Genomic DNA, 27905 nt, shown 5'->3' with positions numbered 1-27905 from the left:
GGAAGTAAAGGAAGATGGGAAAAGGACAGATCCTGAAGCTGAGACTCCAAGACTTTGGCCACCTCAGGAGAAGAGAAGACTCCCTGGAAAAGACCCTGATGTTGGGAAAGATGGAGGGCACAAGGAGAAGGGGGCGACAGAGGACAAGATGGTGGGACAGTGTTCTCGAAGCTACCAGCATGAGTTTGACCAAACTGTGGGAGGCAGTGGAAGACAGGAGGGCCTGGCGTGCTCTGGTCCAGGGGGTCACGAAGAGTCGACGACAACTAAACAACAACAACATTTATACATTTTATATACTGTATGAATTAATCTACAATAAATTAAATGCAATGATCTACAATAAATTAAATGCAACATTTATAAAACAGAGAGGGACCTAAATATATTTTAATATATATTTTAATATATATTTTATAAGTGACACCAGTTACTTCGATGCCACCAAGATGCACAATGCCCTACACACGTGCGCCCTCTAAAGGAATACTCCATTGCCCCACGTGCCTTCAGCTCCGCGCATGCGCTCTGAGGAGTTCCATCAATCACCGTGGTAAGAGCGAAGCCGCGCTCTCATTTCCCAGCGTGCCTTGCTGTGCCCTCCCCTGTCGGTCGTTGCGCGGGGGCTGGGTACTTCAAGCCCCAGCATGCCATGCGCTAGAGAACTCCCGCTGAGGAAGTTCGCATAGGGAACTCCACTTCCCGGCGTACCTTGCGCGCCACCCTCTCTCCCTCTCCGTTATTCGTGACAGAAAGAGCCGGGGAAAGAGACCTCTGACTTCTGAGGGAAAATCACCATGGAAACGCACAGAGAAAACAACACAGATCGGGCAATCACTGAGGGACGGTCCCAGTGGCCATTTCCCGGCGTGCCTTGCGCGCGCGGTCGGTTGGGATAAGCCCACCGTTTCCCAGCATGCCTTGCGGTTTGGGCGAAAGAGCTTAGTTCACCCACAGGGAGCCTTGACTCCGTTTCCCAGCGTGCTTTGCGGTTCCGGCCTTAGGACTGTGAGGCGGCGGCGGCCGCCTTCATTTCCCAGCGTGCCTTGCGGCTCTAGCCTATTAAAAGCCGAGTCGACTGTCAGGGAAGGAGGCAGGCCCTCGCTTCTTTGAACTCATTTCCCAGCGGTCCTGGCCTGAATTAGCTCCATGAGGGCGCCTCAACTCCTATTTCCCGGCGCTCCTTGCGGCGGCGGACCCAAATTCCCAGCGTACCTTGCGGTTCCGGCCTTAGGACAGCTGAGTAAACTGAGGAGGCGGCCTCCATTTCCCAGCGTGCCTTGCGGTTCCGGCTTAGGACAGCCGAGTTAACTGTGAGGAAGCGGCGGGCCTTCATTCCCCAGCGTGCCTTGCGGCCCCAGCCTATTAAAAGCCGAGTCGACTATCAGGCGCCTTATTTCCCGGCGCTCCTTGCGGCTGCGTCGGACTCCATTTCCCAGCGTGCCTCGCGCGCGCGCTGTTTCTGAGGCGATGTGCTGAGGCGAAGAAGCGCCTCCTCCTCCTTCTTCTCCTCCTTCCTTGTCGCCTCACGGTCGCTCTCGCCGCCGCTCGCCGTCATGCTGGAGGAGGCCGGCGAGGAGGTGCTGGGCTCGGTGCTGCTGAAGGCCTCGTGCCTGCCGCTCAGCTTCCTGCTGGTGGTGCCGGCCGTCCTGCTGCTGCTGCTGGGCCCGCCTCCGGCCTCGGCCGCCCACGAGTTCACCGTCTACCGCATGCAGCAGTACGAGCTCGGGGGGCAGCCCTACGGTCAGTGAGCCAAGGGGGTTCGGGCGGGGCTCGGGGGGCGGCGGCGGCAGGGAAGGAGACGACGACGCTTTCCCCCCCCCCTCCGCCTCTCAGGAGGCGCTTAAATAACACCCCCCCCCCAATATCCCCGCTACACAGAGTTTCCAAGGAACTGTAGTTTTCTCCTCACACTCACAGAACTACAGTTCCCAGGATCCTTTGCGGGGGGGAATCCACGTGCTGACAGCCCCCTTGACGTCAGTGGTTCCTCATTAGCTAAGATTCCCCCCCACCCCCTGTTTTTCATCAAGCCAAGCCATGCCCCCCCCCTACTTTTGAACATTTTGATTATTCTTAATAAAAAAATTCCTTCCAGTAGCACCTTAAAGACCAACTAAGTTAGTTCTTGGTATGAGCTTTCGTGTGCATGCACACTTCTTCAGATACACTGAAACAGAAGTTGCCAGATCCTTCTATATAGTGAGAAGGTGGGGAGGGGTATTACTCAGAAGGGTGGTGGGAATGGGAGATTGGCAGATAGCTGAGATGAGCCTGTTGACGACTCTTAACGACTGCAATAGGTCTTACAGGAAAAGGCAAGGGGTGAGAAGGTGAAAAATGGCTTAGTCATGTATAATGAGATAAGAATCCAATGCCTCTGTTCAGACCAGGTCTCTCCATGGTTTTGAGTTTGGTAATGAGTTGCAATTCAGCAGCTTCTCTTTCCAGTCTATTTCTGAAAATCCTCTGTAGTAAAACAGCTACTTTGAGATCTTGTATAGAATGTCCTGGGAGATTGAAGTGTTCTCCTACTGGTTTCTCTGTTTTGTGATTCTTGATGTCAGATTTATGTCCGTTTATTCTTTGGCGTAAGGTTTGGCCTGTTTGTCCAATATAGAGAAAATATTGTCCAATATAGTCTTCTCCTCACACAGAACTACAGTTCCCAGGATCCTTTGGGGGCGGAATCCACGTGCTGACAGCCCCCTTAACGTCAGTGGTTCCTCATTAGCTAAGATTCCCCTCCACCCCCTGTTTTTCATAAAGCCAAGCCATGCCCCCCCCACTTTTGAATATTTTGATTATTCTTATTCTTATTTATCTGGCTGAGTTTCCCCAGCCACTCTGGTTGGCTCCCAATCAAGTGTTAAAAACAGTACAGCGTTAAATATTAAAAACTTCCCTGAACAGGGCTGCCTTCAGATGTCTTTTAAAGATAGGATAGCTGCTTATTTCCTTCACATCTGAAGGGAGGGTGTTCCACAGGGCGGGCGCCACCACCGAGAAGGCCCTCTGCCTGGTTCCCTGTAACCTCGCTTCTCGCAATGAGGGAACCGCCAGATGTCTCTGTGGTAGTTTTTGCTATGTGCCACGGGCCCCCTTGGGTGGGTTTTGCAGACCCCCCCCCCCAAAGTGGGAACCACTGCCCCAACATATTATTATAATTATTATTTAGTGGGAACCACTGCCCAAAATATTATTTATTATTAGTGGGAACTACTGTCCAACATATTATTATTATTTATCCCCCACCTTTTCTGCTGACAGGGACTCGAAAGGTAGAAACAACAGCTACTCAAAACCATGGGGCGGGGGAGAGCAATAATTAAAATACAATTTTCCCGTTGCGAGCTGCCCTGGGATCTTCGAAGAAAGGGTGGGATACAAATTTAATAAAGGATTATAATAAATTTAAACATTTTAAAACTTTACGCATACATAGTGTTAGATGAAGTATGTTAATGTAAAAATAGGAGATTGTGGTATTTAGTGTTTGCATTGTTTCTGTGGAGGTGCATGAAATGTATATACTGCTTGATGGTAAAAAAAAATATCTCTCAGCGGTTTGCAAAAAGATAAAACAATAAAATCAAGAGGAGGATAACAGTTCAAAACATAAAAAAGTTAAAATGCTAAAGCAGATTAAAATTACCTTAACTGTCTAAGCATGTGGGTAGGCTTGTCTAAGCAGGAATGTTTTTTAGCAGGCGCTCCAGTGTGTACAGTGAAGGCACCTTCTTGTTCTCAATCGGCCGGGAGTTCCAAAGTGTAGGTGCTGCCGCAGTAAACGATCTCATTCTTACAAGTGTGGAATGGGCGTTATGTGGCAGCTGTAGTGGATCCAGCTCCATTGATGGAATCAGTCATGTCATGTGGGTACGCAGGGTAAGACAATCTTGTAGGTAAACTGGTCCTTAGCTGCTTTATATGTTAACCGTAACACCTTGAACTTGGCCTGGTAGCAAATTGGCAATGAGTGCCAATCTCTGAGCGCAAGTGTTACATGCTGGCAAGGCCTCGCTGCTGTCAGCAACCGTGCTGCAGCATTCTGCACCGATTGCTGCTTCTATGGCTCACAGCCTGTGGTTTGTCGGGTAAGAGCTATCCGACAAAGCACTGTTCAGGTGATACGCTAAGCTGAAACTAAACCATGGCTTAGCGGTAGAATGACCAGGGAGGGGCAGTGCAGGTGGTCTGACTTAGTATAAGACAACTTCCTACATTTGCATATTGTATTTAAATAATGTAGGTGGATCAGTTTAAACAGTATGTGTGTAGCAATATACAGTGATGAAACCGTGCAGTGTGTTCTGATTTCCTGATAAGGGAGTTCTCCTGCTTAAAGGTTTCTAGCCAGCCGTACAGTGGTGCCTCGCAAGATGAAAAGAATCCGTTCTGTGATTCTCTTCGTCTAGCGGTTTTTTTGTCTTGCGAAGCAAGCCCATTGACGGATTAGAGGATTAGCGCTTTTAGCGGCTTATCAGCTTATCGGATCAGCTGATAAGCGTCTTAACGGCTTAGAAAAGGGGGGGGAGGGGGGAAAAACCCGCAGGAACTCGCAAGACCTCTTCGTCTTGCGAAGCAAGCCCATAGGAGATTCGTTTTGCGAAGCACCTCCAAAACAGAAAACTCTTTCGTCTAGCGAGTTTTCCGTCTTGCGAGGCATTCGTCTTGCGGGGCACCACTGTACTCTCCTGCAGCAGAACTCTGCCACCAGCCCTCTTTTTCCTCTTCCAACTGACAAGCCAACATTTATTTTTGTTTTGTAAGATTGGTGCACCGCTTGACTGCAAACCCCCCCAACCAACCCTCAAAGCAGTTTACAAAAAGGGTAAAAGAATAAAATTAAGAAGAAATTGCAATCATACTTTCAAAACATGCAAACAGTTATAACACCAAAACAGATTAAAATTACCTCCACTTAGAATTGCAGAGTTGGACTAGTCCAACCAACTGTAATGCAGGCATCTTTGCCCAACATGGGGCTTGAACACACAACCCTGAGATTAAGAGTTTCATACTTTACCAGTTGATCTATCCCTGGGTGCCTCCCTTAGTTTTCCTTCTTCTTATGACCTTTTGTGTTTCGGCAAAACTTGTTCTCCACAGCATGCAAACACCTCCCTCTTGTTTTTCTGTGGTTACATTTTGGTTGCAGTCCTCTCAAGTCACCACCCAAATTCTCTGTGCTGTGTAGCGAGTTGAAAGATGTAATTAATATTTATAAGACTGAAATTTATTAGGAACAGGAATTGGCCTTATACAAGAGCTGTCCAGCGTTGCAGGCCAGAGTCATTCTCAGCCCTGCCTGGATATGCAAGGTGGTGTAAGAATATAGCATTTATTTTTGAAAGCTTTGTAATAAAGAATATAATACTAATCCTGTAAAGTCTCCCATATGTAAATATAGAGATTTATGTATGCATGCATGCATGTAGTGCTGAATTGTACCACTCTGCATTAGGGAAGTTTAAGAAAAACCTGCAGTTGAAACTTGCAGTTTAAAAAAAGCTGCACCCCAATTCTGTGCAAGTCTATTCAGAAGTAAAGCCTGCTCTGTTGAACGTAACTGGCACAGAGATAAGCAAGAACAGGATTTCAGCCTTAGATGATTAGTCACCTGAGTTCTAAATGATTAATTGACTAAGGCTGCAATCCAAAACCACTCTTGCGAAAGAGTAAGGCCTCATTGAACTAAGTGGGTTTGCTTCTGTGCAATCAAGCCTAGGGTTGTGTTGAAAATTTGGGTGTGAAGAAATCCTTCTGAAGGAAGGGCAAGTATTTTTCCTTGCTCTTGGGTGACACATGCATATGTTGTAGCAGGTGCTGTCCTGTGTGTGAGAGGCAGACAAGACGACATGCCTTTTCTAAGCATGCCTGCTTTTTTATTTTTTTTGGTAAGCATGAAAACAAGAAATACCTTTAAATATAGGAAAGCAGCAGTCTGCTCAGCTAATTGGGCGGTGCAGGGAACACACAAGTGTGGCCTTTAGATGTTGTTGAGCTGCAACTCACATCATCCCAGATTCTTTGTTCATGCTGGTTTGGGCTGATTGGAATTGTAGTGCTAAGATTTATGGAATCGTCTCTGCCGAACTTCCACTTCATAGGGCTGTGTACAGGTAGGTGAGCACACTATGTGCGTGAGAGCTAGAATAATAATAATAGTAATATATATTGCTTGGTGTGGGAGCAGAGTAAGATCAGCTGTCCTGTTAACTTGCCCCGCCCACTCCAAATTTCCATCCTGTGGCTTTATAGACATCTTTGGGCACAGTAGGGCAGCAGTTAAGAAGTTCAGCTCCTGCCAAACTGGCCAGGAGAAACTAGAGCCTCCCTTTGAACTCCTCACTATTAAAGACACACTTGCCCTGCAAGAGGCAGCAATTGGTATTTTTGCGCCCACTTTTACAGGCAAAGCAGCTGCTCTAGTCAAAACGTATTTCCACACAGCAGGTGTAGCCTCCAGGCTCATGTGTTATTTCCCCTCTCCAGTCGCTCATTTCTCACAGTGCGTGACCGGCTCCTTACTGGGGCTACTGTAAATCAAGACAGGTTCCTACCCATATTTAGCTAAGACCACCAGTCTTTGAAGCAAGTGCCCGGTTTCATGCAGCTGCTCTGTGAGGATCTGCAAGGGAGGGAGAGCCTTTGGAGAGGGACGATGACAGGCAGGGTTTTAACATGCATGGGTGTAGAAAGCTACTTCATATTGAGTCGTGCTACCAGTCTATTTATCTCAGTGGTCTCTGGCCTATAGCTTAGAACAGGGCTCTGGACAGAGGTGTGTCCCTTTTAATGGGAGGTGTCAGGATTCAACCTAGGACATTATGCATGAAAAAGCACGTGTTTTATCACTGGCTGACACCCCCTTCCTGTTTCTAGGGGAGGATTGTCAAGGAGACAGCTGGAGATTTTGGGGGTTGTTTTTTTTTTACAATTACGGTATATTGTCAAACTGCTGTGCAAATAAGTTACATTAGGATTAAAAGGGTTCACTGATGGCACTAGAGAACTATCTGTACATTTCCCTAACCACTCAAAACAGATACACTGAGTGGCAACGAGCAGACACCAAAAATGAGCTATAATCTGGGGAAAATTTTGGAGGGAAGATTTCAACGACAGCTGCAGAGCCCTCAGTGGTACCTAGATATTTTGCCTTGTTTCTCATTCTTGAAAACATGTCTCACAAAGTTAGCATCCTACACATATTTTTCTACTGCACAGCCTGGATTAAGTAACTGGTGAGCTGTAAGGGAATCGTCCACTACTCTTCCAATCTAAAGACAATATTCCTGCTCCCTACAGGTGAAAGGTGGACACCTATTTGCTTTTCCCCCCACCCCCAAACAAAAACAGTTCTGCTGAATCAGGCCAGAGACCCCTCTAGTCAAGCATTCTCTTCTCCCGTTTGTCAGTCAAGCACTTAAGGGCTTGTGAAACCTAGCAACTAGCTTTCAAAGGAATATGCCGCCTCTTAATTCTGAAAGTAATATACAGTGGTGCCTCGCAAGACGAAATTAATCCATTCCGCGAGTCTCTTCCTCTTGCGGTTTTTTCGTCTTGCGAAGCACGGCTATTAGCGGCTATTAACGGCTTAGCGGCTATTAACGGCTTAGCGGCTTTAAGAAAAAGGAAACAAACTCGCAAGAACTCGCAAGACGTTTCGTCTTGCGAAGCAAGCCCATAGGGAAATTCGTCTTGCGGAACGACTCAAAAAACGGAAAACTCTTTCGTCTAGCGAGTTTTTCGTCTTGCGAGGCATTCGTCTTGCGGGGCACTACTGTATAGCCATCAAGTAACTATTGATAGATTTATCCTGCATGAATTTTATGATCTCCTTTTTAAAGCCATCTAAGTTGGTAGCCATTGTGGTTTGTGAATTCCATAGTTGATTCTTCTTCTTCTTTGGCAATCCCTCATAGCCGAGTAAGATTGTCTTTCATGAGCACGGTCTTAACAGTGAATCCGTAAGTGACTGTGGAGGCCAATTCTGGATCCACACGTCCTTCCACAGTGGGGACATAGGTTTCTGGGTGGGAGTTGGTCATGGTGAGGGTTTGCCAAACGTGCCTTCCTCTTAGCACGTTTCTCCCTTTTGTCCTGATTTCGAGCGTCTTCAAAGCCCATGACACCTTTGGTAAAGGCTGCTCTCCAATTGGAGCGCTTGCAGGCCAGTGTTTTCCAGTTGTCGGTGTTTATACTACATTTTTTTAAGATTTGCATTGAGAGAGTCTTTAAACCTCTTTTGTTGACCACCAACATTATGCTTTCCATTTGTAAGTTCGGAATAGAGTAGTTGCTTTGGAAGACGTTAATCAGGCATCTGAACAACATAACCAGTCCAACAAAGTTGATGTTGAAGAATCAATGCTTCCACACTGGTGATCTTTGCTTCTTCTAGTACACTGGCGTTAGTTCGCCTGTCTTCCCAAGTGATCTGTAAAATTGAATGGAATTTTACCATTGATGAAATGTTGAAAGGAGTTGGAGATGTCGTTTCTTAGTGGTCTATATTTCACAAGCGTACAGTAAGTTTGGTAGCCACAGTTTATGCCCTGTGTGACAAAGGTTTGCCTTTTGTCTGTCCTGAACCTTCCATGCTTCAGCTTCATTGCATGCCCCCAAGTTATCGTATTCAGAATCTACTTCCTCCACACAATGCATAACTTCTTATCATGTTCTCTGCCCACTTAACTGCCTTTTTTTCTAAGCTAATGAGTCCCAGATGTTGTAACCTTTCCTCATGGGAGAGTTGCTCCAGTCCCTTGATCGTTTTGGTTACCCTTTTCTGGATCTCTTCCAGCTCTGTAGTAACCTTTCCAAGGTGAGGCAACCAAAACTGTACAGCAGTATTGCAAGTGTGGTCTCACTGTAGATTCGTATAATGGCATTATCGTAGTAGTCGTTTTATTTCCAGTCCCTTTCCTAATGATCCCTAACATGGAATTCACCTTTTTCACAGCTGCCGCACACTGGGTCGACATTTTCATCGAGCTATCCACCATGGCCCCAAGATGTCTTTCCTGGTCAGTCACCACCAGGTCAGACCCTGTTAGCGTATATGTGAAGTTAGGAATTTTTGCCCCAATGTGCGTCATTTTACACTTGCTTACACTGAATTGCATTTGCCATTTTACTGCCTTTCTGCATGGTTTGGAGAGAACTTTTTGAAACTGCTGCTGCTACTATAACTTTTTGTTTTTACCACCCTGTGTGATTTGGTGTAATAGACCCAAAAGCGAAACATTAAAATAAGCAACTATGCCAATTGCAATAAAGAAAGGCAGTGCAGTTATTAAAGTAGTTTAAAATAAAATCGTACAGATAAAATTGCTTTGACATCAAAATGCACCCCAGTCACAGCGGGTGGAGAAGCTGTGCATTAAATTGTAGCTCTACACTAGAGTTGTGGCTCACATGCTGTCGCAGCTCACTTCCTTTCCAAATCGTGTCACACGGTGAGTTTGGGAGTTGACAGTTCATGGTGTGAGCCCCCACAACAAAGGCATGTGGCATTCCCACTGCGTGGTTTCTACTAAGCTTTTTCAACTCTGCTCTCTTGGCAAGATCTACACCTGCCAACGTTGGCAAAGCATCTCCAGAACTGATCACTGAACGTTCCTGATGGTACCAGCCCTTCATAGTCAATACTACACAACCTGAGAATTGACCTTAAAGGGTTGGGGAGGTGTTGTTATTGAGTTATTTAAAGACCTTTTTTAAAAATCCCATTCTCCAGCCAGTGAAGACTCCCAGAGCAGCTTAGTAATCACTCCACACCCCTAAAAAGGCACAGTCTCTGCCCACAAACTTAAAATTCCAAAAAAGACATGAGAGAAAAGGAACAGATTAGGAGGGAGGAGGAAACAGGCAATTAAGCATTCACATTCTCTTTTTAGGACATGGGGAGGCCTCATATCTGTGGATCTAAAGTACCTTCATGGCTACGTACTAGGCCCCTTTCTCTGCTTTTGACAGGCACTCGGAATGCCATGCTAAATACAGAGGCTCGCACAGTGGAGGCGGATGTCTTGAGCCGCCGCTGCGTGATGATGCGGCTGATGGACTTCTCCTACGAACAGTACCAGAAGGCGCTTCGCCAGTCGGCCGGTGCCGTGGTGATCATCCTGCCACAGAACATGTACTCGGTGCCTCAGGATGTCATCCGGGTAAGCATCCCTTTGAGGGCCCCTGCCTTACGATCGTAATTGTGCTTCAGCGTGCTGAAACTGCCTCCCCTGCTTAATTCCAGAAATCCTTATGCCACCTGTAATCAAGCCGATATTATGGCTTCTACCTGGACCCCGAGATCATCCTCTGAGGACCTTCTTTGTGTGCCTCCTCCAAGTGAGGTCCGGAGGGTGAGCGGAGTCCTCCTCTGCAAGTCACTGAGTCTTTTATCTGCTCCTCCCCAGCAATTCATGGAGATTGAGCCAGAAATGCTGGCGATGGAAACCATTGTGCCGGTCTACTTTGCTGAGGAAGATGATGATCTCCTCTCGATCTACGAGCAAACGCAGGCGGCTTCTGCGTCGCAAGGCTCAGCTTCAGCTGCTGAAGGTAGGCCTCTTTCAAAAAAATAACTGGGATTAGCTTCAGGGGTCGCCTCCCTTTAAGACCATCTTCCAAGGGCCTTTTCAGAGGTGGCACCTTGTATTTGGAACAGCAACTCCAGATAGATCCAACAGGCTTTACTACTGGTATAAGAGAGGGATCATTAAAAAAAAGCTTGGCAGGTGTTGGGAAAGATCCAGCTCTAGAATACTATACCCCCTTATCTGGGATTAAACACCATGGGACTCGGTGGGTTTTGTTTTTTAGTAGACAGGAATAGGACTACATTATGAAGAAGCCTGAGGCAATGGGTTGTTTCCAACTAAGTTTTACTCAGAACAGACTCATTGAAATTCATAATAATTATTAATAATAATTTTATTATTTATACCCTGCCCATCTGGCTGCGTTTCCCAGACACTCTGGGCGGCTCCCAACAGAATATAAAAAACACAATCAAACATTATAAACTTCCCCAAACAGGGCTGCCTTCAGTTGTTTATTTCCTTGACATCCGGTGGGAGGGCGTTCCACAGGGCGGGTGCGACTACTGAGAAGACCCTCTGCCTGGTTCCCTGTAACCTCACAGTGAGGGAACTGCCAGAAGGCCCTTGGAGCTGGACCTCAGTGTCCAGGCTGGACGATGGGGTGGAGACGCTCCTTCAGGTCTACAGGGCAGAGTCCGCTTAGGGCTTTAAAGGTCAGCACTAACACTTTGAATTGTGATCAGAAATGTATACATGAACCCAATTCCTGTTATATTTTGAAAAATTATGTTAAATATAAAGAGTTCAAACCTTGACCGTGGATAGGAAAGACTGTCCAGAATATATAAACCATGCCTGCTCAAATCCATGTGTGTCTTCTATACTCCCCGCAATTTGCAAGGTTTCTGATACTGTTGTGAATGAAGGCAAAGTGTAGCTGTGTACTCTTATCTTTACGCACCTGTTTTCTTCCTAGTACTTTTACACACAGCAACTGCCAACGGCTTCCAGATGGTGACCAGTGGGGCTCAGAGCAAAGCAGTCAGTGACTGGCTCATCACCAGTGTGGAGGTGAGTTCGGGAGCACTTCCTGGCATACTGACTTTTCAAGGTTGGATTACCATAATGCACTGTGCGGGGCTTCTTTTGCGCTTGACCCAGAAACTGTAGTTAGGGCAGAGTGCTGCAGCGCGGTTGCTGACAGGAGTGAGAGACCCTATCAGCTTGTAACACTTCTGCTCAGAGGGCTGAACCGCCCTGTGGTCTTTCGTTGAAGGTCAGTGTACAAATTTAATAAACCCGCAAGAAAGCCAACCAAAACCCAAGTCTGCTCTGGTTGCCGTATTCCTGCCAGGCCAACTTCAAGGTGTTACTGTCAGTTTGCATTTCTTGGTGCAGAAGGTAATTGATCTAAGGTGTAGAGATCTTGCCTATTCTAATTGATTCAAGAGGGATCTGGAAGCTTCCCTGTGTGATACAAACTGAAGTTTCTAGCTAACAAGCAGGCTTCTGTTCTGCCTAGAAACAAGCAAAAGGTTCCTGGTGTTCGGTTTATACCTTCAGAGAAGCTGAACAGCTGGTTTAAACTGGTCCTGTTATCTCTTTCACCCAAGGTCATGCTGGCTATAATAATAGGCCAGAAGGAGCCCGAGTTTCACATTCTGTCATTCTTTCCTTCTGGTGTGGTGTTCTGTATATAGTATGCTTAAGTGCTTAGTTTTAGTCTTATTATGCGTTATTGTAAATTTAGGTTAAGTCTGCTGCAACTGGATTTCTTATGGACGGGGCCAATCCTGAATGAATTGGATTTGTGACCATTATGCTCATTTGCCTTCAGTAGTAGTAAAGCTCTGCTGGATGGAATGTTAATTGCCTCTGGTCTATTTTGTTTGGGAATCCTACAACGTGCTAAGTTTATTTTGCTCTGCTAACTATACGTTGGAATCTGCTCTGGATCAATATGAGCAGAATTTTTAACATTTACTTTTGGTACATAGTAACTGCCTGGGCCCAGTTTACCTGCACGTTTGCCTTAACCATTTATGTGCCCACTCAACTGCGTCAACCTGCAGGGCTGGCACTGTTACAGGTGCCACAGTAAGTGCTCTTTCTGCCCTTGTAAGAAATCATTCATTTAGTATGGTGGCACCTGCACTTTGGAACTCCTTGCTCATTGACCTCAGGTGGCCAACTTTGCTGTACACTTTTATGTGTCTGCTTAAAACATTTATTTTTCTTTTTAGACAAGTCTGTCCAGATACACGAATGTTGACGTGCTTTAATCTTTTTGCTGTTGATTTTAATTATTTTTGATTTTGTTTTTACTTTTAAAAATTGATAATCTTTAATATTTATTGTAAGCTGCTTAGAGGTTGGTTTTTTTAAAAAATAAAACACCACGGTGAAAATGGTGCGTGCTTTTTGTTAAATAAAATGGGCACAAATGTAACTTTGCAAACACAGGAAGAGCTGGGGCATGTTTGCTAGGGCCAAGGAGGCACTTGTTTTGGGCTACCAAGCCAAGAGTACAGGTTCCCAGAGTCTAGTCTTAACTACTTTTCACAAGCCTGACTCTTAACCCTGCTTTTTAAAAAATCATTTTACTAAAATTATTGTTCAATCAGTGTGCATCATGCTTCTGGCGATTAGAAGCAGACAGTCCTCTTTCTGGAGGAAAAGTCTCTTTCTGGAGGAGTTTACAGTCTAAATTTGACATAGGGGTGATAAGGAAATGCAGTGGAAGTGGATGCAGTAAATAAGGCAGAGAAAGAATATCCAATCCTTGCATGTTATTACCGGTGTGTTTGTTTCCGCCAAGCATTCTTAGAGAATTAATAAGATTCATTGTTTGCCATTTGTCTTACGTATTTTATTGTACACTGCCATGATATTATTATGAGGCTCCCCCCAAAAAAACTCTTCCGAATTATTAATAAAATCAATACATCTGCATGGACCTGGTTACAGGCTGGCAGGTTACGACAGGGCACAAAGTGGTATAGGCAGCGGTGCCAAAGGCTTTGCAGAAAAGGTGTGAGGAGAGATTTGAAAGGAGGAGGGAGGCAGTTCGGAGTTTAAGAGATGATACGTGAGTCTTTTGGTGGAGCTGGAGACCTTTGGACAGTCGAGGCTTGTGGAGCTCCAGGAGTAAAAGTCATGAGCAATAGGCATAGGTGAGAAGGGCTGGGAAGGAACAAAAAACCCAAAACCAAGGAGCCTACGCTGGATAAGGGAACGCAGACGAGAAGTCTGTGTAGGGATTTTGAAAATGTTCAGAAATGATTTACAGCAGATATTCTGAAGGTGTTTAGAAAGTGATTTGCAATAGCAATAATACTCTAAGAGCTGTTCGACAATGGAACAGACTCCCTTGGAAGGTGACGGACTTCATTGGAGGTTTTTAAGCAGAGGTTGGATGGCCACCTGTCAAGGATGCTTTAGCTGAGATTCCTAAAATTGCAGGGAGTTGGACTAGATGACCCTCAGGATACCTTCCAACTCTGCAGTTCCCTAGATTTCATGAGGAGGCAGAGGTGATGTGTGGTGTCTTGCATTGACACAGTGGCAGAAATGGCCTTGATGTAATGATTCCTCCCCTGCTCCCCTTGCTAGGGTCGGCTGACTGGTCTGGGAGGAGAGGACTTGCCTACTATTGTAGTAGTCGCTCACTACGACTCTTTTGGAGTGGCACCGGTAAGTTTCTGTCGGCTGTTTCCCCATGCTTTCTTTGGCCTTTCTGTTTAATGCAGCATGGCTCACTTATGCAAGCCACCTACGTTGTTATACATTAACAGTTCCTTTAAATTTGGGCAGACCTTATGCATGAACTGATTATAGGATGATCTGATCCACTGGGCCTTCTGCTTTGTGATCCATGCGACGGTCACCTCCAGGCTTGACTACTGTAATTCGCACTACGCAGGGCTGCCCTTGAAGCTGTCCCAGAAACTCCAGCGGGTGCAGAATGCCTCAGCGAGGCTCCTCATAGGGTCTCTGCCATGGGAGCATATTCACCCAGTGCTTTTCCAGCTGCACTGGCTCCCTGTGGAGTACAGGGTCAGATTTAAGGTGCTGGTTTTGACCTTTAAAGCCCTTCACGGCCTAGGACCCTCGTACCTACGGGACCGCCTCTCCCGGTCTGCCCCACGGAGAGCCTCAAGGTCCATAAATAGCAACACCCTAGTGGTCCCGGGCCCTAAGGAAGTTAGATTAGCTTCAACCAGAGTCCAGGGCCTTTTCACCTCTGGCTCCGGCCTGGTGGAACGCTCTGCCTCATGAGACCAGGGCCCTGCAGGATCTGATTTCTTTCCGCATGGCCTGTAAGACAGAGTTGTTCCGCCTGGCCTTTGGCTTGGAGCCAATTTGATTCCCTCCCCCTCTTTCTTTTTTCTTTTCCTTTCTCCTCCTGCGATGAGGCTACATTTTACTATTTTAATGTTTCAATATTTTAATGTTATATTTTAGTTGTATTCATTCAACTTATTTTTATTATTGCTTGTTAGCCACCCTGAGCCCGGCCTTGGCTGGGGAGGACGGGGTATAAATAAAAATCATTATTATTATTGTTTGTTTGTTTGTTGAATTTTATGGATTACTTCTGTTGAAATTTACAATTTGCTACTATGAATTGTATACCTTATTTATCTAAGAACACAGCCGGTTACGTCTCATGTGTTTATTGAGGAGGGAGCTCACAAGCAGGACTGGAAGGCAAGCTGCCCTCCCACCTTGACTGTCCTCAGCACCCGGCTGGCCTTCCCTTTTGTGGATCACAGCTGTTCTATTTTTTTTTTTTAAAGCTGCAGATGTTTGTGGCTGTTGCGCCATTCAGTGGCAAAAAAATCCCAGCTTCCTGCTGGCTGCAATGTGTGGCAATGACTTGGCTTGCTCTGCAAGGATCTGGCTTGCTTCCCATTCCCCCTTTGCTAGTGTGTCCCCAAACCCAAAGTTGCCCTTAATATTGGATATTCTCTCCCCCCCCCCCAGTGGCTCTCCCATGGCGCCGACTCCAACGGCAGTGGAGTCGCCATGCTCCTGGAACTGGCCAGGCTGTTCTCTCGCCTCTACACGTACAAACGGACACACGCCGGGTAAGTCGAATTTCTCTTCTGGGAGGCCTTTTGCCCAAAGCGGGGGTGCAATGGCCAGAATGTAAGCTTGACCCTTCTCTTTGCCCCCCCAGGTATAATCTGCTGTTCTTTGCGTCTGGAGGTGGCAAGTTTAACTATCAAGGGACCAAGCGGTGGCTGGAAGACAATCTGGATCACACAGGTGCTGTAGGCTTATTGTTATATTCCCCATAAACCTGGAGGTTCTACGGCCAGGTGCAAGACCTGGCTTATGAGTTGGCCAGGAGGGGAGAGGAGGCATCAGGAGGATGACTGGGAAGCCATGGGCCTAATTTTCTCACTTTTAGAAATGTGAGCCTGTAGCTCTCAATAAATAGCTTGCGACTACCCCTGGTCTTAGCTGACAATCGGTGGTTTTTCATGTTGCATAAAGAGCATGCAAAGATGTCTCTTCCACCTCCTTCCCCGCCCCATAACTCTTTGTAGGATGATGGCCATTTCACATCCCTTATTTCAGATTCCAGTTTGCTGCAGGACAACGTGGCCTTCGTACTCTGTCTGGACACTCTGGGAAGAGGGAACAGTCTCCACCTACACGTCTCGAAGCCTCCAAAAGAGGGGACCCTTCAGCATGCTTTTCTGAAGGAGCTGGAGCTGGTAAACAAAGGGGGTCAGGCTGGCGTGTGTTGGGCAAGATGGGAGGGCAGCAGCAGTTGAACACTCAGTGTGCCTTCCTGGCAGAACATCCCACTGTGCTCCGGCTAATGTGGATGCCTCTTCCCCCTTTTCTGGAGGAAATAAAGCAGCTGTCTTTACTACAGAATTACTGTTTCTGGGGGACACAGGTGTGGAGGACTCCCCAGTCCTGTAGGGGTAACTGCCCACCTAAAGGACCAGGTGCACAGCCTGGGAGTCATGGATTCACAGGTCAGTTCTGTGTCCAGGGCTGCTGTCTACCAGCTGCATTGGGTACACTGGCTGAGACCCTACCTGCCTGTGCCCTGTCTCGCCAGAGTGGTCCATTTACAGATAGGTAGCCGTGTTGGTCTGCCATAGTCAAAATAAAAAATTCCTTCCAGTAGTACCTTAAAGACCAACTAAGTTAGTTCTTGGTATGAGCTTTCGTGTGCATGCACACGAAAGCTCATACCAAGAACTAACTTAGTTGGTCTTTAAGGTGCTACTGAAAGGATTTTTTTATTCAGAGTGGTCCATGTTCTGGTTATCTCCCACTTGGACTACTGCTACAGGGGGCTACCTTTGAAGGTGACTTGGAAACTACAGGGTTTCAGGCAGGGGACAGTTGCCATCCCTACCCGAAGATGCGGAGGACTGAACCTGAAAGCTGAATGTGAAGCGGGTGCTCTGCCGCTGAGGCACAGTCCTTTCCTTTAAAAATTGAAGCAAGATTCTAGTCCTTATGACTGTTTTAAAACAGTCCATTGGTCCATCTAGCTCAGCATCACCCATACTGACTGGCAGTGTCTCTCCAGGGTGTCAGGCAGGGAGTCTCTCCCGGTCCTAGCTGGAGATGAAAAGCAGACCCTCTCTCACTGAGCCCTGTTTAGGGAAGTTTTCAATGACTGATGTTTTAATGTATTTTTAATCTTTGTTGGAAGCCGCCCAGAGTGGCTGGGGAAACCCAGCCAGATGGGTGGGGTATAAATAAATTATTATTATTATTACTACTACTATTCCCCTTTTGGGAATAGATTGGGGTTGCGCAGCATGGCAAAGTCGCAGACCCTGTTTTAAGAAAAGCAGGGTTGCGAGGGAGTTGCTAACTGTGCCCCGGAGGCAAGTTGCTTGGCGCCTCCTCACCCCTCTCTTTCTGGTGACTTGTCTCCCAGGTGGTTGCCAGCCAGTTCCCAGAGGTGAGGTTCTCCATGGTGCACAAGAAAATCAACCTCGCGGAAGACATGCTGGCCTGGGAGCATGAGCGCTTTGCCATCCGACGCCTCCCAGCCTTCACCGTCTCCCACCTCGAGAGCCACCGAGACGGCCTGCGCAAGAGCATCATGGACGTGAGGTCAGCCGCTGGGTGAGGAGGCTGCAATAAGGGCTGGCAGGGGGTGTCAATAGCTTTCAGCTGCTGGTCTACTTGCACATGTGAGCTTAGGATCATTATCAGAAAACGAACCTTGAACTCATTAGGAAACATGAAGCTGCCTCTCACTGAGTCAAACCATTTGGGCCCATTAACTCACCATTGCCCACACTGGCTGGCAGTAGCTCTCCAGGGGTTCAGACTGGAGCCCTTTCCCAGCAAGGATGTGGGTGGCACTGTGATCTAAACCGCTGAGCCTCTTGGGCTTGCCAATCAGAAGGCCGGCCGTTCTAATCCCCGTAACGGAGTGAGCTCCCGTTGCTCAGTCCCAGCTCCTGCCAACCTAGCAGTTCAAAATCACACCAGTGCAAGTAAATAAATAGGTACCGCTGCGGTGGGAAGGTAAACAGCGTTTCCATGCGCTCTGGTTTCTGTCACAGTGTCCCGTTGTGGCTGAAGCGGTCTAGTCCTGCTTGCCACATGACCCGGAAAGCTGTCTGTGGACCAACATCAGCTCCCTCTGCCTGAAAGTGAGATGAGCGCCGCAACCCCATAGTCGCCTTTGACTGGGCTTAACTGTCCAGGGGTCCTTTACCTTTTAACCTTTTCCTACAGCCCTAACTGGAGATTCAGAGTCTGAACCCGGATCCTTCTGCTGTCACAGCAGGTGCTCTGTCATCAAGCTTACAGCCATTCCATAGGGCATAAACTTGGAGGGCTGCCACTTGGCTCAGGAGCTGAACATGTGAGATTGCATTTAGCAGTGGAGACTTAATATTACCTGTTGGCAGACAAAAGTTATGCAGGGGGAAGTGTAGCCATTTCCCCTTTCTTAAACCACGTAAGCTGTTTCTTAAACCACGTCTTCTAAACACGAATCCCACGAGTTCTGGCTGGGAGGCAAAGAGCCTGCATGTCTGAATGCTCTTATGATCTGGCAGGACGGGCTTAGGCTCGTCTGTCGTTTCTCTTTCTGTCTCTGTCTCCCTCCCAGCCTCACTGCAACGTAGCAGTGGGTGGGTGTGGAGGCATTTTGTACGAAAAGCTTTGTATGTTTCTCTGGAAGCAGAATTCCTTGCGCAAGTCCAGTAGCTTGCCCTCCGTTGTGTGTGAAAAGTGTGCCAGTGGTGGCTTCCAGTTTGGCCCTCAGTCTTGGTATGAAGTAGGGGTGGGGAAGCCATGCTGGTCCTCTGGATGTTGTTGGGACTCAACCAGCTGTCAGCACCAGCACCCAACAGGGATGATGGGATGTTGTAGCCCAGCAACACCTGCAGGGTGATAAGATCCTTCCCCCCTGTTAACACCAGTTTGGGGTGGCAAACGAATTCTTACTGGTATCCTAGCTTTCCTACTGTGCATAGCTAACACATAAGGTAAAGGTAAAGGGACCCCTGACCATTAGGTCCAGTCGTGACTGACTCTGGGGTTGCGGCGCTCATCTCGCTTTACTGGCCGAGGGAGCCGGCGTACAGCTTCCGGGTCATGTGGCCAGCAGGACTAAGCCGCTTCTGGTGAACCAGAGCAGCGCACGGAAACGCCGTTTACCTTCCTGCTGGATCGATACCTATTTATCTACTTGCACTTTGACGTGCTTTCGAACTGCTAGGTTGGCAGGAGCAGGGACCGAGCAACAGGAGCTCACCCCGTCACGGGGATTCGAACCGCCGACCTTCTGATCGGCAAGCCCTAGGCTCTGTGGTTTAACCCACAGCACCACCCGCGTCCCTCAATCAATATATAGCACTCTTAATGTGGAGGAGCGTTTTTTTAAAATGCAGCATGCGCACCCTTCCCAGCCACCTGGTTATCTGAAATGGTTCCTTGCCGAAAGGGGAAAGGGTTGGAAAGGGAGGAGGAAAACAAGCACAGCCAGCCATCAGTTCTTGAAAGTTACCACTGCAGTTGGGAGTATCTCCCCCAGAATTCTGCCCCAAGGCTTCATCATCTCCAGATTGGCTTGCTGGCAAGGTGGGGGGTGGGATAGCCAGCTGTATGAACTGCGTCGTATGGGCCTTGCTCCCTTTTTTGAAGGAAGACATTGGTTTGCATGCTCCCTTCCACGTTTATGAGGACCATGGGCTTGTTGTCCCTTTTTAAAGACCTCGGGCCCAAGTGGGACTGCTGGCGGAAGACTGCACGACACGGGGCCCAAATGAGAAACTTGGTAGTCAGTCGTTCAAATGCCTGCTCTCCCTCCCTCCCAAGAAAATATGTTCTTGACACCGCTGTTGCCTTTCCCCTTTGCAGGGCACGGGTCGACCCCAAAATTCTAACCCGCAACACCCGCATTGTTGTGGAGGCTTTGACGCGGGTTATCTACAACCTAACAGAAAAGGTGAGGGTTTTTCTCTACATCTGCTCCCCCCCCAGGCAGTTTTCGCTAGCCACAGCAGAGGAAGAGGCTCAGCGTGGCCCCATCACATTTCCTTATTTGACTCTCCCCCTCCCAGAACTGTTAGCAGCCATTCCACCGATTGCAGCCAAGGGGCTGATAGGGCAGCATGAACGGTCAGCTGTAGGCTGCCACTTGACCTGGCTGGAAATAAGGGGCAACGGGGCCATTCTGAAAGACCAGCTCCATTTGGCTCCTTTCCTCCCCTAAACCATCCCTGGTCTTGGTGGTGATTATCAGATACACTAACATCGCACTCAGGTGCTGAGTTACGAGGAGCATGTTGCCAAAACAAGGCTCTTCAGAAACAAGGAGGGAATATTAGCATGCTCCATGGGGAGCAAAAGAAATTTTATGCTTGTGGGGAGGGGGAGCCCTAATGAGGGACCAGAAAAACCCAAGACAGCAGAACATGGATTAAGTGTGCTCAGCAGCCACTGAACTGCCCATTGAGGGCTGCAGGGTTGTTCAGAAAGGCTATTCTGGAAGAAGCCATGCCTGCCTGGCTTGAAACCCAGGGTCAGGAGTGCCTCACATTATCTTGCACTTATAGCATGAGCAGTGATGTGTGCTGTCCCAGAAAATTTTGAACTGGGTGATTTGCACTGGAATTTTTTGTTCTGTTTTCCCAGGGAGTGGTCTAATTTAGCACGCTTGTTTGACTTGTATTTAGCGATCAAGGCCAAAAACCTTGAAGCTGCCAAGTTTGCCTAACATTTTTGCGGTTGGTAGGGACGCGGGTGGCACTGTGGGTTAAACCACAGAGCCTAGGACTTGCCGATCAGAAGGTCGGCGGTTCGAATCCCCGCAATGACGGGGTGAGCTCCCGTTGCTCGGTCCCTGCTCCTGCCAACCTAGCAGTTCGAAAGCACAAAAAGTGCAAGTAGATAAATAGGTACCACTCTGGCGGGAAGGTAAACGGCATTTCCGTGCACTGCTCTGGTTCGCCAGAAGCAGCTTAGTCATGCTGGCCACGTGACCCGGAAGCTGTACGCCGGCTCCCTCGGCCAGTAAAGCGAGATGAGTGCCGCAACCCCAGAGTCGGTCACGACTGGACCTAATGGTCAGGGGTCCCTTTACCTTTACCTTTATTTGCGGTTGGTATTCATTCATTGCTGCTAACAAAATTAGGAAACGGGAAGCATCTCGCTCCCACATCACATAACTTTAAGAATTGGTGCCTGAGCGTGCTTGTTTTTCTCTTCCCTCCCCATCCTTGTCCCCTTTCGGGTTGTGTCTCTTGCATTGAAAGCCCGTGAGCAGGGGCTGCCTTCAAAAAAACAAAAAGATAGCAGGATGCCTAAAATTCCCAATGTGCTTTATAGATGAAAACTTTCCACTGTATCTGTTCCTCTAGGGAGTACCTGTTGACCTCCAGATCTTCACAGAACAGATGGTAAGCATGCCTTGCTAGTGGGGTCTCTTCCCCACAGGGCAAGGGGAAGCCTGAGGGTGGTGGGGGGGGTTAATCTGCAGAGCAGACCGACTACCTGTCTCCCTTCCCCACCGCCTTGCCTCTGCAGCAGATCCAGCAGGAACAGATGGAGTCCGTGATGGACTGGCTCACCAGTCAGCCAAGGGCCGCTCAGCTGGTCGACAAAGACAGCACTTTCATCAACACTCTGGAATATTACATGAGCCGCTACCTGAAAGATGTCAAGCAGCATCACGTGAAGGCAGACAAGCGGTAAGAGCAGGGCTGCCCTTTACTCTTTTTCCTGTTCTGCTCTGGTGCTCTTTTGTGCTGTTAACTGCCCTCAATATCCACACACACACCCTTTTTTGACGTGGTTAGAGACATGCTATCAATAGGAGTATAGCATCTAGATCAAGGGAAGTAATAGTGCCACTGTATTCTGCTCTGGTCAGACCTCACCTGGAGTACTGTGTCCAGTTCTGGGCACCACAGTTCAAGAAGGACACTGACAAACTGGAACGTGTCCAGAGGAGGGCAACCAAAATGGTCAAAGGCCTGGAAACGATGCCTTATGAGGAACGGCTAAGGGAGCTGGGCATATTTAGCCTGGAGAAGAGGAGGTTAAGGGGTGATATGATAGCCGTGTTCAAATATATAAAAGGATGTCACATAGAGGAGGGAGAAAGGTTGTTTTCTGCTGCTCCAGAGAAGCGGACACGGAGCAATGGATCCAAACTACAAGAAAGAAGATTCCACCTAAACATTAGGAAGAACTTCCTGACAGTAAGAGCTGTTTGACAGTGGAATTTGCTGCCAAGGAGTGTGGTGGAGTCTCCTACTTTGGAGGTCTTTAAGCAGAGGCTTGACAACCATATGTCAGGAGTGCTCTGATGGTGTTTCCTGCTTGGCAGGGGGTTGGACTCGATGGCCCTTGTGGTCTCTTCCAACTCTATGATTCTATGATTCTAGGGTGGCATAGAGAGGTAAAAAAGCATCTCCAGGAAAGACTCTGGGTGGTCCTGGTTCAGGGCCCAGCTGGTGTCTTATTTATTGATGGCATTTATACTCTGCTCTTTAGCCAGAAAAGCTTTGAGAGTGGCTTACAAAAATCAGCATTCAGACACTCCCTTAGAAAAGCATGGCATGGACATGTAACAGGGTAAAAGAGTATTGGGAAATGACTTATAATGAATTGAAATAAATGTTTGAAATGACCAAGGGCATCTAGGACAAGCCCCTGCAATGCAGGAATCTCAGCTAGTGAATTCCTGGTAGATGGCCGTCCAACCTGTGCTAAAAATCCTCCCATGAAGGAGAGGCCACCGCCATCTTCTGAGCTTTTCTGTTCCACTGTCCAACAGCTCTTAACCCTCGGAAAGTTATTCCTAATACTGAGCTGGAATCGCCTTTCATTGTGTTTGAATCTACTAGTTCAGGTTCTCCCCTCTGGAGTAGCAGGAAACAAAGCTTGCTCTCTCACAAGGTGTGTGACTGAACCCACATCTGTTCATCTAGCACTCAAACAGGTATTCCTACACAAACTACCAAGAGGTGTAGGAGCGTTTGGGTAAAAGAGTACAGTGGTACCTTGGGTTACAGACGCTTCAGGTTACATACGCTTCAGGTTACAGACTCTGCTAACCCAGAAATATTACCTTTGCTTCAGGATGTGAACAGAAATTGTGCTATGGCGGCAGCGGGAGGTCCCATTAGCTAAAGTGGTACTTCAGGTTAAGAACAGTTTCAGGTTAAGAATGAACCTCTAGAACGAATTAAGTTCTTAACCCAAGGTACCACTGTATTGGGAAATGATCCATGATGAAGTGAAAAAAAAATGTTTTAAAATACTTTCCCACCAAAACCAGAGTCCTTTCTGTTGAGGATAACTCAGACTGAAATTCCCAGGTGTCAAAAACGGTTACCATGTTTTTCTGTGTGTCAGACGTTGCTTTTTGCTTTAAAAAAATAGGCAAAAATTGAGTGTTGTCTTATACACGGATAGTGAATGCCGAGGGGGGGACGTGCGCTTATTGGCAGCAGCAAGCAGGAGATTGGCAGCGGCAATTGGGTGGGTGATTGGTGGCTGCAGCAAGGCCTGCTGCAATTGAGCAGGTGATTGGTGGCTGCAGCAAGTGGGCGGGTGGGCTGTTGGTGGCAGCGAGTGGGCAGACAATTGGTGGCTGCGGCCAGGTGTGCAATCGGCAGTGGCTGTGGCAGGCGGGTGAGCGATTGGCGGAAGTGACCTCCCCCGTCCCCCCAAAAAAGCTAAACAACTTAATTTCTTAATTTTGGGTTAAAAAAAAATAGGGGTCGTCTTAGACACAGAAAAATATGGTATTTATGTATGCTTCTACTGCGGCCCATGTTTTGTTAGCCCCAAAATGGAAAACGAGCAAGGTCCCAACCAAAGAAGATTGGCAACTTAAGTGGACAGACTATGCACAACTTGCAGACTTAATATATAGAATAAGAGAACAAGAAGAACATACATTTAAAGAAGATTGGAAAACATTTATTGAATATATGGAAAATAATTGTACAGCTGCAAATGCTGGCAGCATTAAGATAAATTCAATAGTATAAATAAGTTTTGATGGATGTAATAATGGAAAACCGATCAGTATAGTTTTTGTAAAATATGCAGGAATTTATGATATGCAGAATGAACCATGGAAAGAGAAGGGAAGTCATTGATATCTTAAGCATGTAAAATGTTTATCTGAAATTGTAAAACAGAAAATTTAATAAAAATCATATTTAAAAGGCATGGCACACAAGGCGAAATGAATAGAAGGGAGGAGGAAAGAGCAGTCTGAAGCCCAAGTTATTAAAGTTCCCCTTCTTCTACCACGGTTAAGAGCAGCAGCTCCCCACCGATGTCCGTGGCAGTTCTGGGTCTCCTGCCCCTGATAATGAGCTCCTCCCCCACCCCCACCCCTGGAACCATTCGTCCTCCACAGACGAGACCCAGGTGACCAGTCTGGGACGCCACAGCAGATTCTGTCGCACCGTCTGAGTCTTGAGGGCCGTTGGAATCCTCGCAGGAGGAGGGTGGGAGCTTGGTGGGGCTGGTTGCCTGTTCCTCCCCGGGAGCGCTTTTCCTCTCAGGTCAGATCCAGCAGAGCTGGCAATGAGGGGCAAGGCAGCTCCAGCCCCACAGCTCTTCCCTCAGGCAGCTTAGTTAGATTATTAGTATTTAGGATGAGCTAGATCAGACTCTGTACATAAGGCACCCCCGTGTATTTCTACAGCTTACTGTGTTGTGTTGTGACTTTCAAAGGCACAACTGTTTTAAAAACATTGACAAGTTAATTTGGCACCCCTCTTTTTCTAAACCCCATGCAGGGACCCCGAGTTCGTTTTCTACGACCAGTTGAAGCAAGTAATGAATGCTTATAGGTAAGTGCAGGCAACCTTGTTTTGTATTTCTTTGCCCTGAGATCAGAGGCCCCCTCAAAGGCCTGCGTTCTAGGGCTTGGCCTGTGTGGGGTGGGGAGGAAGAACTCTTAATATCAACCCCACAGAAAGAATTGGGAAATGTTCTGTGCAAATTCCTTTTGGGCTCTTGCCCAGGAATGTGGTCAGCCTTTTCTCCCACCTTGCGGTGCTGGCATTGCCCTGCTTTGAATACACAGGCTCTGAGGATCTGCCAGCCAAGGAGGAAACTTCAAGAGATTCCTCCTTCCTGCCCAGCCATTATTCTCCTCTCTCTCTTACACACTCTAACTCTGTGTTTCCAACCTATCAAGGCAGCCTTCTCAAACTTGGGACTCGCCAGATGTTATGGCCGGCGATGGCATCATCCCCAGCCAGCAGGTTGCAGAAGGGGTTAAATAGGGGTTAAATCCAGCAGATGGGGCTGGGTGCCCCCTCCCATGCACCATCTGTTTCCCACCCAACAGAGAAGGGTCAGAAGCAAGCCTTCTCAGGCTGGTGGTGTACCTGACCCTGAGCACATTTCGTAGGAGAACATGTGGGGAGGGGCAGACGCTGCAAATTGGACACTCTTCTTTCCAGAGGGAGAAGAGGGGAGGGCGCCCTGGGAGAGGAGCTGGAACGGGCCTTTCTGAGTAGCACCCACCTGAACATGAGCAGCTCTGGCGAAGTAGAAAACATTCCCCTCTTCAAAGGGTGACTTTGTATTCCTTGGTGAGAGAAACCAGTAGAAGAACACTTCAATTTCCCAGGACATTCTATACAAGATCTCAAAGGAGCTGTTTTACTACAAAGGAATTTCAGAAATAGACTGGAAAGAGAAGCTGCTGAATTGCAACTCATTACCAAACTCAAAACCATGGAGAGACCTGGTCTGAACAAAGACATTGGATTCTTATCCCATTATACATGACTAAGCCATTTCTCACCTTCTCACCCCTTGCCTTTTCCTGTAAGACCTATTGCAGTCGTTAAGAGTCGTCAACAGGCTCATCTCAGCTATCTGCCAGTCTCCCATTCCCACCACCCTTCTGAGTAATACCCCTCCCCACCTTCTCACTATATAGAAGGGTCTGGCAACTTCTGTTTCAGTGTATCTGAGGAAGTGTGCATGCACACGAAAGCTCATACCAAGAACTAACCTAGTTGGTCTTTAAGGTGCTACTGGAAGGAATTTTTTTATTTTGTATTCCTGTTACTCATTCACTTTGTAATCCACCGATTTCTGTGGAAGTGGCGCAGGAGTGCGTGAAGTGTGTGCTTTAAGGGACTCCGTAATGTGTGCACATCTAAACTTGGCTTGTTTTCCAGGGTCAAACCTGCCATCTTTGATCTCCTCCTGGCTCTCTGCATTGCCGCCTATCTCGGGGTAGCCTATGTTGCTGTCCAGGTGAGTGTGCAACAGACCGTGGTGGCCTCTCTCAAGCAAATTTCAGGAGGAAATCAAGGCAGCTGCTTTCTCTTTTCCCCAGGGCTTGTCTGAGTTGGGGCAAAGTCTATTCAGAAGCTTCTTTTGCCCCATTTTTGAGTTTTGCCTCCACCTCTTAATAGGTGCTGGCTTCCATGCCTTTTCATGATGGAGGCTACCTGTTAGCAGTACATTAAGCCAGATTAATGTGGACAGAGTCCTTTTTAACCTTTCGAATCCTCAAGTTTGCAAGGAAACTTGTAAACCTGCAGACAGAAAGGAAAACTATTCAGGGGCTACATTTTTTGTCCATCCCGTTAATTTCATTTCATTTCATGCACAGAAATCGGAACAAATTTTGAGTTGTGTGTGTGGTGTAAATAGGATTGAGACTTAACCGAGGAGAATTTTAAACTCTGAACAGATTATTCTCCCCTGACTCTTCTATATCAAATGGCTTTTTAAAAACTCCCCTCCGTTTTTGATTTGCCGGGTATTGTTTTGCTTTGGGGTGGGGTGCCCAGGTGCTGGCTATTGTTAGAGAAAGACAAAACAAGTGTAGATTCCCACTGGCCTTATGGAACCACTTTCACAGTGCTCCAGATCCTGGCTTAAAAATCAGGTTTTTGAGACAATGGGTGTGATCCACCCGAAGACGCCTCCCTAACTTGATATGGGTGGGTGGGCTGGCCAAGGGTGGGGAATTGAGCTATAGCAAAGAAAGCCTTGCGCCCCCCATAGGACGTTTCATTGTGGCGCAACAGACATGCCCCTCTTTTAAGGTACCGCTGTTGCAGATGTGGCTGCAGCCTTCCAGATTCGAAAACACTTCCCCCACCCCCTCTGCCCGTTTCAGCGTTCATCTTGAAGATACAGAGCCACCCACTTACTGTCTGTTTTTCTCTCTCTATCTCTCTCTCTCTGCTTGTGTGCCCCCCTTCCCTGCCCCCCCCAGCACTTCAGTCTGCTTTACAGGTTGGTGCAGAGACTGTCCCTGAAATCCAAGCAACAATGAAAGGGTTCCAGAGGCGCCACCGTTGGAAATGAGCCCGTCCGGACGAGCGCTGCGTTGGATGCTACTGCTGCTCGTTCCCTCGTTCCGTTTCGCGACACTGGAGCAGGAGGCAGAAGCCGAGACGGAAAACGCCCTTCCCACTCCCTTGCGTTTTGCGGGCCTGCGTTGCTCTCCCCTCCCGCTCCCCCACCCCCTTGCTTGGGACAGAGCCCCAGGCGTTCACACACACACACACACACACACACACACACACACACCATTGCTTCCAAACTGAACAATGGGTGTCGTCTTCTTTTTTGTCTTCTCTTTTCTTCCTCCCGCCTTCCCTTGGAAATCTTCCTCTGAGCAAAAAGACATTTCCATAAGTGCAAAGCTGCTGTACGAGAAGCAGGCAACACATGTGCCATAGGTTTTAAGCTTTGGGGGTGGAAGCCTTGGGCTGGTGGGGTGGGCGGGGGCCTGCCTGTCAGATGGAGAACTTGAAGGGGCTGCTTTGGGGGGATCAGTTTGTGTTTTGTTTTGTTTTTTAAAAAAAGATGTGCACATGTAAATTAAAAGAGAACTACTGCGAA

General features: G+C 47.7%; 1 protein-coding gene across 5 annotated transcripts; it reads left to right on the top strand.

Annotated features, from left to right (window-relative positions):
- The first annotated feature begins 1460 nt into the window (after positions 1-1460).
- Positions 1461-27905, top strand: NCLN (nicalin). 5 transcript variants are annotated; one of them, XM_082206447.1, is made up of 15 exons: positions 1461-1743; positions 9988-10178; positions 10425-10569; positions 11527-11621; positions 14163-14243; positions 15537-15640; positions 15733-15821; positions 16137-16276; positions 17470-17660; positions 19914-20001; positions 21416-21454; positions 21585-21745; positions 24821-24874; positions 26222-26300; positions 27274-27905. In XM_082206447.1, the coding sequence occupies exons 1-15, from the start codon at positions 1557-1559 to the stop codon at positions 27331-27333; spliced, it is 1704 nt and encodes a 567-aa protein (XP_082062573.1). In that variant the 5' UTR covers positions 1461-1556; the 3' UTR covers positions 27334-27905. The 5 variants fall into 5 exon arrangements, with proteins under 5 accessions (XP_082062573.1, XP_082062575.1, XP_082062572.1 ...); XM_082206449.1 differs by having other exon boundaries at positions 1462-1743; positions 17470-17648; XM_082206446.1 differs by having other exon boundaries at positions 1464-1743; positions 21582-21745.

This window comes from Podarcis vaucheri (genome assembly GCF_965113315.1).
Source record: "Podarcis vaucheri genome assembly, chromosome: 18".
Taxonomy (NCBI): domain Eukaryota; kingdom Metazoa; phylum Chordata; class Lepidosauria; order Squamata; family Lacertidae; genus Podarcis; species Podarcis vaucheri.
Note: the sequence above shows the minus strand (reverse complement) of the source record. Positions and strands in the feature narration are given on the sequence as shown.